We start from the raw sequence: 15,791 nt of genomic DNA, 5'->3' as shown, positions 1-15,791 counted from the left end.
CAGGGGGCCATCTCTGCCCAGGGGATGAACGCCACCCACTCCCCCGGCCGGTCCTGGCAATATGACCGCAGAAACCTACTCACATCCTGGTTGACTCTCTCCACCTGCCCGTTACTCTCGGGGTGAAAACCTGAGATGAGGCTGCCCGAGACCCCCAGACGTTCCATGAACGCTCTCCAGACCCTGGACGTGAACTGGGGATCCCGATCAGAGACCCTGTTGTGCCGGAAGACATGAGTGAACATGGCCTCCGCAGTCTGTAGAGCCGTAGGGAGACCGGACAAAGAGAGGAGACGGCAGGACTTAGAAAACCGATCCACAACGACCAGGATCGTGGTGTTGCCCTGTGAGGGAGGCAGATGCATCAGGAAGTCCACCGACAGGTGCGAGCACGGCCGTTGTGGAACGGGTAGGGGTTGTAGCTTCCCTCTGGGCAGGTGCCTAGTGGCCTTGCACTGGGCGCACACTGAGCAGGAGGAAACATAAACCCCCTTGTCCTTGGCCATGGTGGACCACCAGTACTTCCCACTAAGGCAACGCACCATCCGCCCGATGCCAGGATGACCAGATGAGGGTGACGTGTGGGCCCAATAGATCAAACGGTCGCGGACAGCAGACGGAACGTACAGGCGCCCAGCTGGACACTGGGGGGGGTGTGGGCTCTCTGCGTAACGCCCGCTCGATGTCCGCGTCCGCGTCCAGTGTGATCCATGGACCGCTCCTCTGTGTCATACATCCGGAACAGAGCATCTGCCTCAGCGTTCTGGGAACATCGTCTGTAGGACAGAGTGAAAACAAAACGGGTACAGAATATGGCCCACCTTGCCTGGCGAGGGTTCAGTCTCCTCGCCACCCGGATGTACTCCTGATTGCGGTGGTCAGTCCAGATGAGAAAAGGGTGTTTAGCCCCCTCAAGCCAATGTCTCCACGCCTTCAGAGCCTTGACAACAGCGAACAGCTCCCAGCCCCCCACATCATAGTTTCGCTCCGCCGGGCTGAGCTTCTTCGAAAAGAAAGCACAGGGGTGGAGCTTTGGTGGCGTGCCCGAGCGCTGAGAGAGCACGGCTCCTATCCCAGCCTCGGACGCGTCCACCTCCACAATGAAAAGTGGGTTGGCGGTGGCTAGAAGGCCGGTGACGTCGACCGCCGAACGCCGCCCGAACAAGGAAAGGAACCGACTTCGGCGGAAGTCGCGACATAAAGACTACTTTCGAGTAGTAAGACATGTATAAAAGCAACAGATATCATTAATAAGAAGGGGCTAGAAGCATCTTATACGGTGAGCTACCGAGTGGCTAGGACAGGCAAGCCCCATACTATTGTGGAGGACTTCATTCTTCCTGCTGCCGCGGATATGGCCAAAAAAACTATACAGACAAGGCACTGCATCTTCTTCATCAAAGAACACTGTTTGACCACGCATCAGTGACATGGCAGGAGACGTTCTGAGACAATTACTGCTTTGCATACAAGCCAGTGAATTCTATGCGTTACAGCTGGATGAGTCAACAGACGTGGCGTGCCTGGCACAGCTCCTGTCCGTTACGTTTATGGGGGGTCAATTAAGGAAGACATCCTCTTCTGCAAACATGAGAGGATATTTTTAAAGTACTGGACAGCTTTGTGACATCAAATGGACTTTGGTGGTCAAGATGTGTTGGTATCTGTACTGATGGTGCAAAAGCCATGACAGGGAGACATAGTGGTGTGGTAACGCGTGTGCAAGCAGTTGCTCCTGACGCCACTTTGGTACACTGCAGCATCCACCGAGAGGCTCTTGCTGCCAAGAGGCAAAGTATTGACACATTTTTTTAAATTGAGAGATGAGCTCAAAGTTTTCTTGACTGACCATAATTTTCACTAGTCTGACCGCTTGCATGATGACGAGTTTCTTACACAACTGGCCTATCTGGGTGATGTTTTTTTCTCTCCAGAAAGATATGAATCTAGGATTACAGGGACAACTATATTCAATGTGCGGGACAAACACACAGGTCTTTCCATCATTGTATGATTTTTTGGTGTGCAAATTAACTCAAGCTTACGGACAATGTCAAATGTGATATAGCGAAGCACCTGAGTGAGCTGGGTGCGCAATTACGCAGGTACTTTCCCGAAACGGACGAATCAAACAACTGGATTCGTTATCCCTCTCATGCCCTGACTCCAGTCCACTTACCGATATCTGAACAAGAGAGCCTCATCGAAGTTGCAACAAGCGGTTCTGTGAAAATTGAATTTAATCAGAAGCCACTGCCAGATTTCTGGATTGGGCTGTGCTCAGTTTCTTGCCTTGGAAAATCATGCTGTTAAGACACTGATGCCCTTTGCAACCATGTACCTATGTGAGAGGGGATTCCTGGCCCTCACTAGAATGAAAACTAAATACAGGCACAGACCCAACACCACAGAGTTATGTGCACCTTTCAAGCACACCCTTCTCATTAACCTGTGGTGAGTTATTCACATTTTTTTTATGAACAAATAAGGCTTTATATGTAAGATGGCTAAATAAAGAGCAAAATTATTGATTTATTATTATATTATTATTTATGTCCTGGTAATATTAGAGCTCCCTGTCACTTCCCACGAGCCGGGTTGTGACAAAAACTGAAATTAATACATGTATTGTATAGTATGTGTGTGTGGCAGGCTTACAATGATGGCAAAAAACAACATTTGAGAGTGTGCTGACCCTGGTGCTAGAGGGGGTACAGCTGACCCTGGTCCTAGAGGGGGTACCGCTGACCCTGGTGCTAGAGGGGGTACGCAGCTGGAGGTTGAATGTTTGAAGGGGTTCCGGACTATAAAAACGTTTGGGAACCACTGCCCTATATAGTGCATTCGTTGTGTTTTTCATGAATTGTTGATGTCTGTCACCAGGTGGACTCGTCTGACAGCGGAAACTACTCCTGCTTCGTCTCCAGTGCCTCCATCGCCAAGAGCGTCTTCAGCAAGTTCATCCCCCTCGTCCCCCTGGCTGAACGTTAGTTTCTGTTTTCCTCTACGTTGAGATAGAAACCTGTAGCGTAATGAATACCACAACATCCACCAGTCTGCACATACCTTTTGTCCCCCTGGCTGAACGTTAGTTTCTGTTTTCCTCTACAATGAGATAGAAACCTGTAGCGTAATGAATACCACAACATCCACCAGTCTGCACATACCTTTTGTCCCCCTGGCTGAACGTTAGTTTCTGTTTTCCTCTACGTTGAGATAGAAACCTGTAGCGTAATGGCTACCACAACATCCACCAGTCTACACATACCTTTTGTCCCCCTGGCAGAACGTTAGTTTCTGTTTTCCTCTACGTTGAGATAGAAACCTGTAGCGTAAGGGCTACCACAACATCCACCAGTCTGCACAAACCTTTTGTCCCCCTGGTTGAACGTTAGTTCCTGTTTTCCTCTACGTTGAGATAGAAACCTGTAGCGTAAGGGCTACCACAACATCCACCAGTCTGCACAAGCCTTTTGTCCCCCTGGCTGAACATTAGAAGCTGGTTTTGTTAGCTATTAAAAAATAGGAATCAGTAAAGATAGTCCTCCCATTATTCAGCATCACTCTACAACTTATACGATCACAATGATCACTATCTAAGTTTTAGTCGTCACACAATTACCTACTGTCTGTAGTTTGCTTCGTTTTGCTTAGGACAGAGTTGGTCCAAAGAGTTGGTCCATCTTAAGACCAGAGAACCACACATGAACCTAAGAGAGGATGAATCTCAGGGATAAGAGAGATAGGGTTAGTCGGGCGGACTCCATCTCTGGAGACAGAGACCACAGCTGAAGTGTGGGGAGAGAGAGAGCCTTTTGTTGTATGTTTGTCTGAATATGGAAAAATCTTGACAAGATAAAAAGATTAAGAGAATCCTAGAGTTCACCTGGAGCTCACCTAGAGCTCACCTGGAGGTCATGTGATGTTAGGTATGGGAATTACCCAAGGAGTTGGATAGAGCACAAACAGTATAGGGATCAGTCTAGCATGTTGTGTTGTAGTTGAGAAGGTTGTAGGGGAGAACAGTAGTTTATTCAACAACACTTCAGGAGCTCTATGCTCTGTCATGCATATGTTTTACCATGTCTACATCACCACACTATTAACGGGGGCCTCTGGCTGTGTCGTGGCCCATATCTAGCACTGCACTGTTACAACTCATCAGGAAGGGCAAACTGAGCTGGAAGCAGTGTGTGTGTGTGTGTGTGTGTGTGTGTGTGTGTGCGTGTGCGTGTGCGTGTGCGCGTGCGCGTGCGTGTGCGCGTGTGTGTGTGTGATGCAACGCAGCTAACCTATCCTACCGGAGACACCCATTTACAATGAAGTGCCTCCAACCAAATGCATCACCTTGTCACCACACAGAGTGAACTAACGTATTGCTGCTGGTCTAAGTTGTGTTATGAATAAACAGGTGACTCACGTCCACTTTCTATTTCCTGTTTCTCCACCAATCAGGCCCAATAAGGAAGTACCCTGCTGATATCAAAGTCAAGTTCCCAGACACCTTTGCACTGGTGGGCCAGAACATCACACTGGAATGCTTCGCCCTGGGAAAGTAAGTCTCGATATAACCAGTGCATTGTTAGAACTACATTTTGAAGTAGACAGAGAATCAATGATATTGTGTATGCAAACTATTACAGACTACAAAGGGAAACCCAGCTGCGAGCTGCCCAGTGACGTGAGTCTACCAGACGAGCTAAATGCCTTTTATGCTCGCTTCGAGGCAAGCAACACTGAAGCATGCATGAGAACACCAGCTGTTCCAGATGACTGTGTGATCACGCTCTCCGTAGCCAATGTGAGCAAGACCTTTAAACAGGTCTACATTCACTTGGCCGCGGGGGCCAGACGGATTACCATGACGTGTACTCAGAGCATGTGCAGTCCAAATGTCTTCACTGTTATTTTCAATCTTTCCTTGACCGAGTCTGTAATACCCACATGTTTCAAGCAGACCACCATAGTCCCTGTGCCCAAGAAAGGGAAGGTAACCTGGCTAAATGACTACATAGCACTCACGTCGGTAGTCATGAAGTGTTTTGAAAGGCTGGTCAAGGCTGACATCAACACCATCATCCCGGAAACCCTAGACCCACTCCAATTCGCATACCGCCCCAACAGATCCACAGATGATGCAATCTCAATCCCACTTCACACTGCCCTTTCCCACCTGGACAAAAGGAACACCTTTGTGAGATTGTTGTTCATTGACAACATCTCAGCCTTCAACACCATAGTGCCCACAAATCTCCTCACGAAGCTAAGGATCCTGGGACTAAATATCTCTCTGCGACTAGATCCTGGACTTCCTGACGGGCTACCTCCAGGTAGTAAGGGTAGGAAACAACACATCTGCCACACTGATCCTCAACACAGGGGCCCCTCAGGGTTGCGTGCTTAGTTCCCTCCTGTACTCTCTGTTCACCCACGACTGCATGGCCAAGCACGACTCCAACACCATCATTACATTTGCTGATGACACAGCAGTGGTAGGCCTGATCACCAACAACGATGAGACAGCCTATAAGGAGGAGGTTAGAGACCTGGCTGTGTGTGGCAGAACAACAACCTCTCCCTCAATGTGAGCAAGACAAAGAAGTATATCGTGGATTACAGGGAAAGGAGGGCCGAACATTCCCCCATCCACATCGAGGCTGGAGTGGAGCGGGTTGAGAATTTCAAGTTCCTTGGTGTCTACATCACCAACAGGTCCAAACACACCAAGACAGTCGTGAAGAGATAATGACAACATATTTTCCCCCTCAGGTGACTGAAAAGATTTGTCATGGGTCCCCAGATCCTCAAAGGGTTCTACAGCTGCACCAGCTGGTGCTGGTTGCATCACTGCCTGGTATGGCAACTGCTCAGCATCCGACCATAATGCGCTACAGAGGGTAGTGTGTACCCTCTGTAGGCTCAGTACATCACTGGGACCAAGCTTCCAGCCATCCAGGACCTACAGTATATGTCAAAAGTTTGGACACACCTACTCAATCAAGGGTTTATCTTTATTTGTACTATTTTCTACATTGTAGAATAATAGTGAAGACATCAAAACTATGAAATAACATATAGAAAAATGTAATAACCCAAAAAGTGTTAAACAAATCCCAAAAATATTTTTGATTTTTCAAAGTAGCTACCCTTTGCCTTGATGACAGCTTTGCACACTCTTGGAATTCTCTCAACCAGCTTCATGAGGAATGCTTTTCCAACAGTCTTTAAAACCTTTTTTTAACCTTTATTTAACTAGGCAAGTCAGTAAAGAACAAATTATATGGTGAGATCATCCGTTCATCCGTTCGTCTCACAAAGACACAGCAGTTGGAGCCAAAAATCTCAGATTTTGACTCATCAGACCAAAGGACAGATTTCCACCGGTCTGATGTCAATTGATCGTGTTTCTTGGCCTAAGCAAGTCTCTTCTTCTTTTTGGTGTCCATTAGTTGTGGTTTCTTTGCAGCAATTCAACCATGAAGGCCTGATTCACACAGTCTCCTCTGAACAGTTGATGTTGACATGTGATTGTTACTTGAACTATGTGAAGCATTTATTTGGGCTGCAATTTCTGAGGCTGGTAACTCTAATGAATTTATCCTCTGCAGCAGAGGTAACTCTGAGTCTTCCATTCCTGTGGTGGTCCTCATGAGAGCCAGTTTCATCATAGCGCTTGATGGTTTTGCAACTGCACTGCTCTTTGCTTATTTGAGCTGTTCTTGTCATAATATGGACTTGGTATTTTACCAAATTGAGCTATCTACTGAATACCACCCCTACCTTGTCACAACACAACTGATTGGTTCAAACACATTAAGAAGGAAAGAAATTCAACAAATTAACACACAACTGTCAACTGAAATGCATTCCAGACTACCTCATGAAGCTGGTTAAGAGAATGGGAAGAGTGTGCAAAGCTGTCATCAAGGCAAAGTGTGGCTACTGTGATTAACACTTTTTTTTGGTTACTACATGATTCCATATGGGTTATTTCATGTAGAAAATAGTAACAAATAAAGAAAAACCCTGGAATGAGTAGGTGTGTCCAAACTTCTGACTGATACTCTATATATTAAGCGGTGTCAGAGGAAAGCCCAAAAAATTGTCAAAGACTCCAGCCCCCTAAGTCATAGACTGTTCCCTCTGCTACCGCACAGCAAGCGGTACCGGAGCACCAAGTCTAGGATCAAAAGGCTTCTACCCCCAAGCCATAAGACTGCTGAACAATTAATCAAATGGCCACCAGGACTATTTACATTGACACCCCCCACCCTCCCTTTGATTTTGCACTGCTGCTACTCGCTGTTTATCTATGCATAGTGCCTTTACAACTACCTACATGTACTTTAGTTTATTTAGTAAATATTTTCTTAACTCTATTTCTTAAACTGCATCGTTGGTTAAAGGAGCATATTCGGCGCATGTGACAAATAACATTTTATTTTATTTGATTTGATCCTTGCTCAGACCTAGAGTATGACGTGGTTTATTGTAATGCACTGTGTGTAAATATTCACATGACAAAGCTATGTGTTTACAGTGTCTTGCGAAAGTATTCACCCCCCTTGGCATTTTTCCTGTTTTGTTGCCTTACAACTTGGAATTAAAATAGTTTTTTTGGCGGGGGGTTTGTATCATTTGATTAACACAACATGCCTACCACTTTGAAGATGCTAAAAAAAAATGTGTGAAACAAACAAGAAATAAGACAAAAAACTGAAAACTTGAGGGTGTATAACTATTCACCCCCCTAAAGTCAATACTTTGTAGAGACACCTTTTGCAGCAATTACAGCTGCAAGTCTCTTTGGGTATGTATCTAGTCACTGAGATTATTGCCCATTCTTCAAGGCAAAACTGCTCCAGCTCCTTCAAGTTGGATGGGTTCTGCTGGTGTACAGCAATCTTTAAGTCATACCACATATTTTCAATTGAATTGAGATCTGGGCTTTGACTAGGTCATTCCAAGACATTTAAATGTGCAACCTAAACAACTCGAGTGTTGCTTCAGCAGTATGCTTAGGGTCATTGTCCTGCTGGAAGGTGAACCTCTGCCCTAGTCTCAAATCTCTAGAAGACTGAAACAGGTTTCCCTTAAGAATTTCCCTGTATTTAGCTCCATCCATCATTCCTTCAGATCTAACCAGTCTCCCAGTCCCTGCAGATGAAATACATCCCTACAGCATGATGCTGCCACCACCATGCTTCACTGTGGGGATGGTATTCTCGGGGTGATGAAAGATGTTGGGTTTGCGCCAGACATAGCGTTTCCTTGATGGCAAAAAAGCTACATTCTAGTCTCATCTGACCAGAGTACCTTCACCAATTTGAACTATTTTGTGTATGTCCATTACATGAAATCCAATTAAAAATCTATTTAAATTACAGGTTGTAATGCAACAAAATAGGAAAAAAGCTAAAGGGAATGAATACTTTTGCAAGGCACAGTATACTGTATGTCTTAACTCCTCCCCTCTCCACAGCCCCATCCCTCAGATCCGCTGGAGGAAGATGGACGGAGAGCTGCCGACCAATCATGAAGTCAGCATGGCAGGGGCCCACCTCCAACTGTACCACGTGCAGTATGAGGACGAGGGGACGTACGAGTGTGAGGCCCTCAACTCCAAAGGGAAGGACTGGCACCGGGCTCGGGTCTCTGTAGAAGGTAGGGCCCTGTCTCTAGTCTACTAATTAAGCAATAAGGCCAGAGAGGTTGTGGTATATTGACAAAATACCACGGCTAAGGGCTGTTCTTATGCACAACGCAACTCTGAGTGCTTGGATACAGCCCTTAGCCGTGGTATATTGGCAACCCACTGAGGTGCCTTATTGCTATTATAAACTGGTTACCAGCGTAATTAGAGCAATACAAATAAATGTTTTGTTATACCTGGTGCATACAGTTTTATATACAATGGCTTTCAGCCAATCAGCATTCAGGGATCGGATTTATAATGAAGCAATAAGGCCCGAGTGTTACGCTCGCCTCTATGAAGAGGGAACGCAACACCCTGCTACAACTAAACTCTCTGTGAAGTGAAAGAGGTATGGACTGTAGGTGCGAGTAAGGATGACAACAGGCAGAATGTGGTACCGTTTTACAAGGACTTTATTCCTTTACACGGTAATATGGGGAAAAGGGGCTGGACGGAACCAAAGCAAAGAAAGTAAATCTCAAAGCCCCCCCCCCCCCCCTCTCCTATCTTACCTGCCACTACTTACCTAATTTAGCACCACCTGGTGCCCTAACCAAAATACAGGGGGTGGTACGCACAGGTCTTACCTAGTGTGCCTAGACAGTGAATATACTACGGGTATATGTATGCCCGCGGGCCTCTTGCCTAAGCACTCCCAAGGTGCCTTCCCCTTCTCCCCTGGGAACAAATGAAACAGAATATTAAACAATTTCACAAACAAACTAAGAAACAAAGTACATCAAATAAGCTCTATCTGAGCAACAAACTCACAAAACATACCAACTTCCCAGCAATGACCTCCCAGCAAAATATCTCTAGCAAATCTCTATCACAAACAATCGCTCTGCAATGACCTCAGCAAAATCTCTCTCAGCAATCCCTACCTCCAAAATCTCTCTCTCCTGAACAGAACACTGGCTTTTATATAGCTTCAGAAGGAATCAGGTAATTGGACAGCTGCGTCTTGATGAGGGGGCGGGGTCAGCTCTCCAATTAGCCCTGGAGTCGACCAATCAGCTGCTTGAGGGATTTCAGGAAGCCATTTCCTGAAATAAACACATGCAAATACACAAACTACAACACATAAACTGGGGAACGTAACACCGAGGAGGTGTGGTTTCTGGTCAATATGCCACTGCTAAAGGCTGTTCTTAAGCACAATGAAACGAACCTCCCAGTTTATAATACAGTATATACTCCCCAGCTTTGTAGTTGCAAGTCATTGACTTACAAATTGTTATTATTCAACGCCTCTTCTCTCAGGGCTTAGTCCTAATTTGAGTCATTCACTCTTAACTCAGATTTTCACATGAATCATGCATTGATGTTGTGCGCTGATCTCAAGTTAGTACTCAGGCCTCGTACACGTGATCTCAAATTAGGACTCAGGCCTCGTACACATGATTTCAAGTTAGGACTCAGGCCTCGTACACGTGATCTCAAATTAGGACTCAGGCCTCGTACACATGATTTCAAGTTAGGACTCAGGCCTCGTACACGTGATTTCAAGTTAGGACTCAGACCTCGTACACATGATTTCAAGTTAGGACTCAGGCCTCGTACACGTGATTTCAAGTTAGGACTCAGGCCTCGTACACGTGATCTCAAATTAGGACTCAGGCCTCGTACACATGATTTCAAGTTAGGACTCAGACGTCGTACACGTACTGTACAGTCTCCTTTCCTCATCTCCATTCCAGCCTTCCCAGAGTGGACAGAGTCCATCAGCAGTACAGAGCGGGACATCAGCAGTGACTACACCATGTCCTGTGAGGCCAGCGGCAAGCCCAAGCCCCACGTCCACTGGCTCAAGAACGGCTACCCGGTAAGTCCTTTCACATACCCTTTTAACACTCCTGGGCTGAGCTGAACATAGCTGAGCAGAGCTGTGCTGAGCAGAACAGAGCCGAGCAGAGCAGAGTTGGGCTGAGCTGAACAGAGACAAGCAGAGTTGGGCTGAGCTGAACAGAGACAAGCAGAGTTGGACTGAGCTGAACAGAGCTGAGCAGAGCTGGACTGAGATGAGCGAGCTGTGCTGAGCTGGCCTGGTTAAGCACCCACCATAGCTTTTGGAACCGCACTGGAAAATACTATATGAAAGCAAAATACTATATGTTGACAAAATACTATATGTTACAAAATACTATATGTTGACAAAATACTATATGAAGACAAAATACTGTATGTTGACAAAATACTATGTTGACAAAATACTATATGAAGACAAAATACTATATGAAGACAAAATACTATATGAAGACAAAATACTATATGAACACAAAATACTATATGTTTACAAAATACTATATGAAGACAAAATACTATATGAAGTGTGGTTTGGGTTAGCCGGCAATAGTGTTCCAGCAACTATGATAAATGCATAACCAGGCCAGCTTGGTTTGGCTCGGCTCGGTTCGGCTCAGTAGTGTGAAAAGCCAGGTCCCTTAGGTAGAAAAGCACTACCCTCTCTACCAAGGTCAGCAGCCAGCATCAGGGTGGCACAGTTGTGACAGGGGTACTCTTCAGAGTCTGAACACAGGGCACAGTGTTAAGACTCAGGAGAAGGTAGCTCTTGTTGTTTCTCAGAGAATGTCAGAGAAGGAGAGGAGAGGAGAGGAGAGGAGAGGAGAGGAGAGGAGAGGAGAGGAGAGGAGAGGAGAGGTACCTCTTGTATTTTCTGAGTGTGCCAGCCCAGAGGTTGCATAACTCACTGCCATAGTAACTGTCACACCAACCCTCCTCCTGAAAGAGACCCAGGCAGGCAGGCAGGCAGGCAGCACAGAGTGGGAGGGAGGACTTTGATGTCAATGTAACTTGATACTTCATCATGTATTAATGATGTTTTCATCAAGTCAGATAAACCCATTGAAATGCTGAGGGATGCTAGTTAATTACATTTTGCATGCATTTAGTATTCCTACATTTCAAAAGTATTTTGATGTTTTAATTTCAACATTGTCAACATTACACTTATTGTCATTGAGACATCAACATGCCCTATTATAACATGTAGTAATACCATATAAAAATATGTTATTGTAATTTTGAAATGCGTATTATAATTGTTTCATATTTATTTATTCCGTTTCCACAGTACGATAAACATGATCTGAAGTTCAGAGGACTGACGTTTGAGGACTCTGGGATGTACCAGTGTAGAGCGGAGAATCGGCATGGAGTCGTCTATGCTGACGCAGAGCTGCGTGTGATTGGTGAGTTAAATAGTCTGTCTGATTATGCGTGGCTGCGTCCAATGCAGTGTTGCATGTGTTAAAGCCTTCAGACGGATTGTGATTGGCCAAAGATGAAAGGTCCCTACACTAGACTAATTAACTTTGTGTTATACATGTTGAAGAACAATCAAACAAACAACATATTCCAGTAAACTGACAGCTCGCCCTTTTCAGCGGTGACTTGATCCCAAACTGTTTCTAATTATGGTAATGAAGCATGAACCTAAGTAAACACACACTCACACACATACCGTACACTATACATACTATATTGTACACACTATGTATACAAAAGTATGAGGACACCCCTTCAAATTAGTGGATTCGGCTATTTCTGCCACACCTGTTGCTGACAGGTGTATAAAATGGAACACACAGCCATGCAATCTCCATAGACAAACATTGGCAATAGAATGGCCTTACTAAAGAGCTCAGTGACTTTCAATGTGGCACAGTCATAGGATGCCACCTTTCCAACAAGTCAGTTCGTCAAGTTTCTGCCCTGCTAGAGCTGGTCAAATGTAAGTGCTGTTATTATAAAGTGGAAACGTCAAGGAGCAACAACGGCTCAGTCGCGAAGTGGTAGGCCACACAAGCTCACAGAACAGGACCGCCGAGTGCTGAAGTGCGTGGCACCTAAAAATCGTCTGTCCTCGGTACAACACTCACTACCGAGTTCCAAACTGCCTCTGGAAGCAACATCAGCACAAGAACTTGTTCGTTGGGAGCTTCATGAAATGGGTTTCCATGGCCGAGCAGCCTCATACAAGCCTAAGATCACCATGTGCAATGCCAAGCGTCGGCTGGAATGGTGTAAAGCTTGCCGCCATTGGACTCTGGAGCAGTGGAAACGCGTTCTCTGGAGTGATGAATCTGGGTTTGGTGGATGCCAGGAGAACCTGCCCCAATGCATAGTGCCAACTGTAAAGTTTGGTGGAGGATCGATAATGGTCTGGGGCTGTTTATCATGGTTCAGGCTTGGCCCCTTAGTTCCAGTGAAGGAAATATTAACATTACAGCATACACTGAAATTCTAGACAATTCTGTGCTTCCAACTTTGTGGCAACAGTTTGGGGAAGGCCCTTTCCTGTTTCAGCATGACAATGTCCCCATGCACAAAGCAAGGTCCATACAGAAATGGTTTGTTGAGATCGATGTGGAAGAACTTGACTGGCCTTCACAAAGCCCTAACCTCAACCCCATCGAAATGGGATGAATTGGAACGCCGTCTGCAAGCCAGGCCTAATCGCCCAACATCAGTCCCCGCAGCAATGTTCCAACATCTAGTGGAAAGCCTTCCCAGAAGAGTGGAGGCTATTATAGCAGCAATGTTCTTACATCTAGTAGAAAGCCTTCCCAGAAGAGTGGAGGCTATTATAGCAGCAATGTTCTTACATCTAGTAGAAAGCCTTCCCAGAAGAGTGGAGGCTATTATAGCAGCAATGTTCTTACATCTAGTAGAAAGCCTTCCCAGAAGAGTGGAGGCTATTATAGCAGCAATGTTCCTACATCTAGTAGAAAGCCTTCCCAGAAGAGTGGAGGCTATTATAGCAGCAATGTTCCTACATCTAGTAGAAAGCCTTCCCAGAAGAGTGGAGGCTGTTATAGCAGCAAAAGGGGGATCAACTTATTATTAATGCCCATGATTTTGGAATGAGATGTTCGACGAGCAGGTGTCTACATACTTTTGGTCATGTAGTGTCCCAACATGCTTCTGTCTGATATCTTTTTCAAGACATGAATAAACAGATTAATAAATTATATATTTTTATATATACAGCATATAATATATATTTTTAAATTGTGCCTGCATTTGTTGTTTGCCACATGGCCTTAAATGTGTTTTTCTCAGTTGCCCATGCTCAATATTAATATCCTCTTTCTGACTCTCCCCAGCGTGCGCCCCGACGTTTGAGCATAACCCAGTAAAGAGGAGGATCCTGGGGGCTAAGAACGGCCGTGTGGTCCTAGAGTGTAGACCTAAAGCTGCTCCCAAAGCCTCCTTGTCCTGGAGCAAGGGCTCTGAACTCCTCTTCAACTCCAGCAGGTCAGCAACGGGTTGGGATCCGTCTGTGTTTATTTACTGAGGTCCGTTCACTATTCCTGGAGGCCATTGACAACTCCCCTCCTCTGCTCATAACTCCTCTAAATATTTTTTTGGGGAAAGGTTTTGTATTTGGTTTTAAGATAATGTGTTGACATTTTGTCTGGATTAGACTCTAGTCGGAAGGTTTCTATTTGTTTATGAGACACATTTAGGTCATTATAGTGTAGCGTATAATGTCTCTGAGAATCCATTACTTGCGTCTGTGTGTGTGTGTCTGTGTGTGTGTGTGTGTGTGTGTGTGTGTGTGTGTGTGTGTGTGTGTGTGTGTGTGTGTGTGTGTGTGTGTGTGTGTGTGGTGTGTGTGTGTATGTGTGTGTTTGACTTCTCTACATTTCCTGGCACTACTGTCCTCTATCCCTTTAGCTTGGTAATGGGGTAATGGGGATGAATGTTTTTGTCAGTGAGGGCTGTGCTCTGCTCTGCTTCACACTTCTCCCTGTCAGTAGCTGACATTAAGCCTGGTCTGAAGCTCATCAGACAGGACAGAGAGAGTCTGGCTCTGTAAGCCCCTCCCCTCCTCCGTTCCTCAACCACAAAACAAGGATAATCTGCCGTCACTAAGAACCATCACTCAGCCATCTCCCCTTCTCCAACTACCCATATCACTCTCAGCCATCTCCTCTTCTCCAACTACCCACATCACTCTCAGCCATCTCCCCTTCTCCAACTACCCACATCACTCTCAGCCATCTCCCCTTCTCCAACTACCCACATCACTCTCAGCCATCTCCCCTTCTCCAACTACCCATATCACACTCAGCCATCTCCCCTTCTCCAACTACCCATATCACTCTCAGCCATCTCCCCTTCTCCAACTACCCATATCACTCTCAGCCATCGCCCCTTCTCCAACTACCCATATCACTCTCAGCCATCTCCGCTTCTCCAACTACCCGTATCACTGTCAGCAATCGCCCCTTCTCCAACTACCCACATTACTCTCAGCCATCTCCCCCTCTCCAGCAACCCCTTCTCCAACTACCCAAATCACTCTCAGCCATCTCCCATTCTCCAGCTACCCAAATCACTCTCATCCATCTCCCCTTCTCCAACTACCCAAATCACTCTCAGCCATCTCCCCCCTCCAGCTACCCAAATCACTCTCATCCATCTCCCCCTCTCCAGCTACCCAAATCACTCTCAGCCATCTCCCCTTTTCCAACTACCCATATCACTCTCATCCATCTCCCCTTCTCCAACTACCCACATCACTCTCAGCCATCTCCTCTTCTCCAACTACCCACACTACTCTCAGCCATCTCCCCTTCTCCAACTACCCATATCACACTCAGCCATCTCCCCTTCTCCAACTACCCATATCACTCTCAGCCATCTCCCCTTCTCCAACTACCCACATCGCTCTCAGCCATCGCCCCTTCTCCAACTACCCATATCACTCTCAGCCATCTCCCCTTCTCCAACAACCCACATCACTCTCAGCCATCGCCCCCTCTCCAACAAACCAAACTACGCAAATCACTCTCAGCCATCTCCCCCTCTCTATCTACCCACATCACTCTCAGCCATCTCCCCTCTCCAAATACCACAATTATCCAAACCACTCTCAGCCATCTCCCCTTCTCCAACTAACCAAACTACCCAAATCACTCTCAGCCATCTCCCCCTCTCAATCAACCCACATCACTCTCATCCATCTCCCCTTCTCCAACTACCCAAATCACTCTCAGCCATCTCCCCCTCTCCAGCTACCCAAATCACTCTCATCCATCTCCCCTTCTCCAACTACCCAAATCAC

The 15,791-nt window shown here is 46.1% G+C and overlaps 1 protein-coding gene across 1 annotated transcript in view; it reads left to right on the top strand.

Moving 5' to 3' along the window:
- Nucleotides 1-15,791, top strand: part of LOC139375429 (contactin-1a-like) — a 227,053-nt gene that overhangs the window by 88,832 nt on the left and 122,430 nt on the right. Inside the window, exons 8-13 of the mRNA XM_071117212.1 lie at nt 2,884-2,986; nt 4,456-4,555; nt 8,483-8,664; nt 10,396-10,520; nt 11,790-11,907; nt 13,825-13,975. Coding sequence (XP_070973313.1) covers nt 2,884-2,986; nt 4,456-4,555; nt 8,483-8,664; nt 10,396-10,520; nt 11,790-11,907; nt 13,825-13,975 — 779 coding nt within the window. The remainder of the gene's footprint in view (nt 1-2,883; nt 2,987-4,455; nt 4,556-8,482; nt 8,665-10,395; nt 10,521-11,789; nt 11,908-13,824; nt 13,976-15,791) is intronic.

Source organism: Oncorhynchus clarkii, chromosome 2 (assembly GCF_045791955.1).
Source record: "Oncorhynchus clarkii lewisi isolate Uvic-CL-2024 chromosome 2, UVic_Ocla_1.0, whole genome shotgun sequence".
Taxonomy (NCBI): domain Eukaryota; kingdom Metazoa; phylum Chordata; class Actinopteri; order Salmoniformes; family Salmonidae; genus Oncorhynchus; species Oncorhynchus clarkii.
The sequence above is the reverse complement of the archived record's forward strand: the minus strand, read 5'-3'. Positions and strand labels throughout refer to the sequence as shown.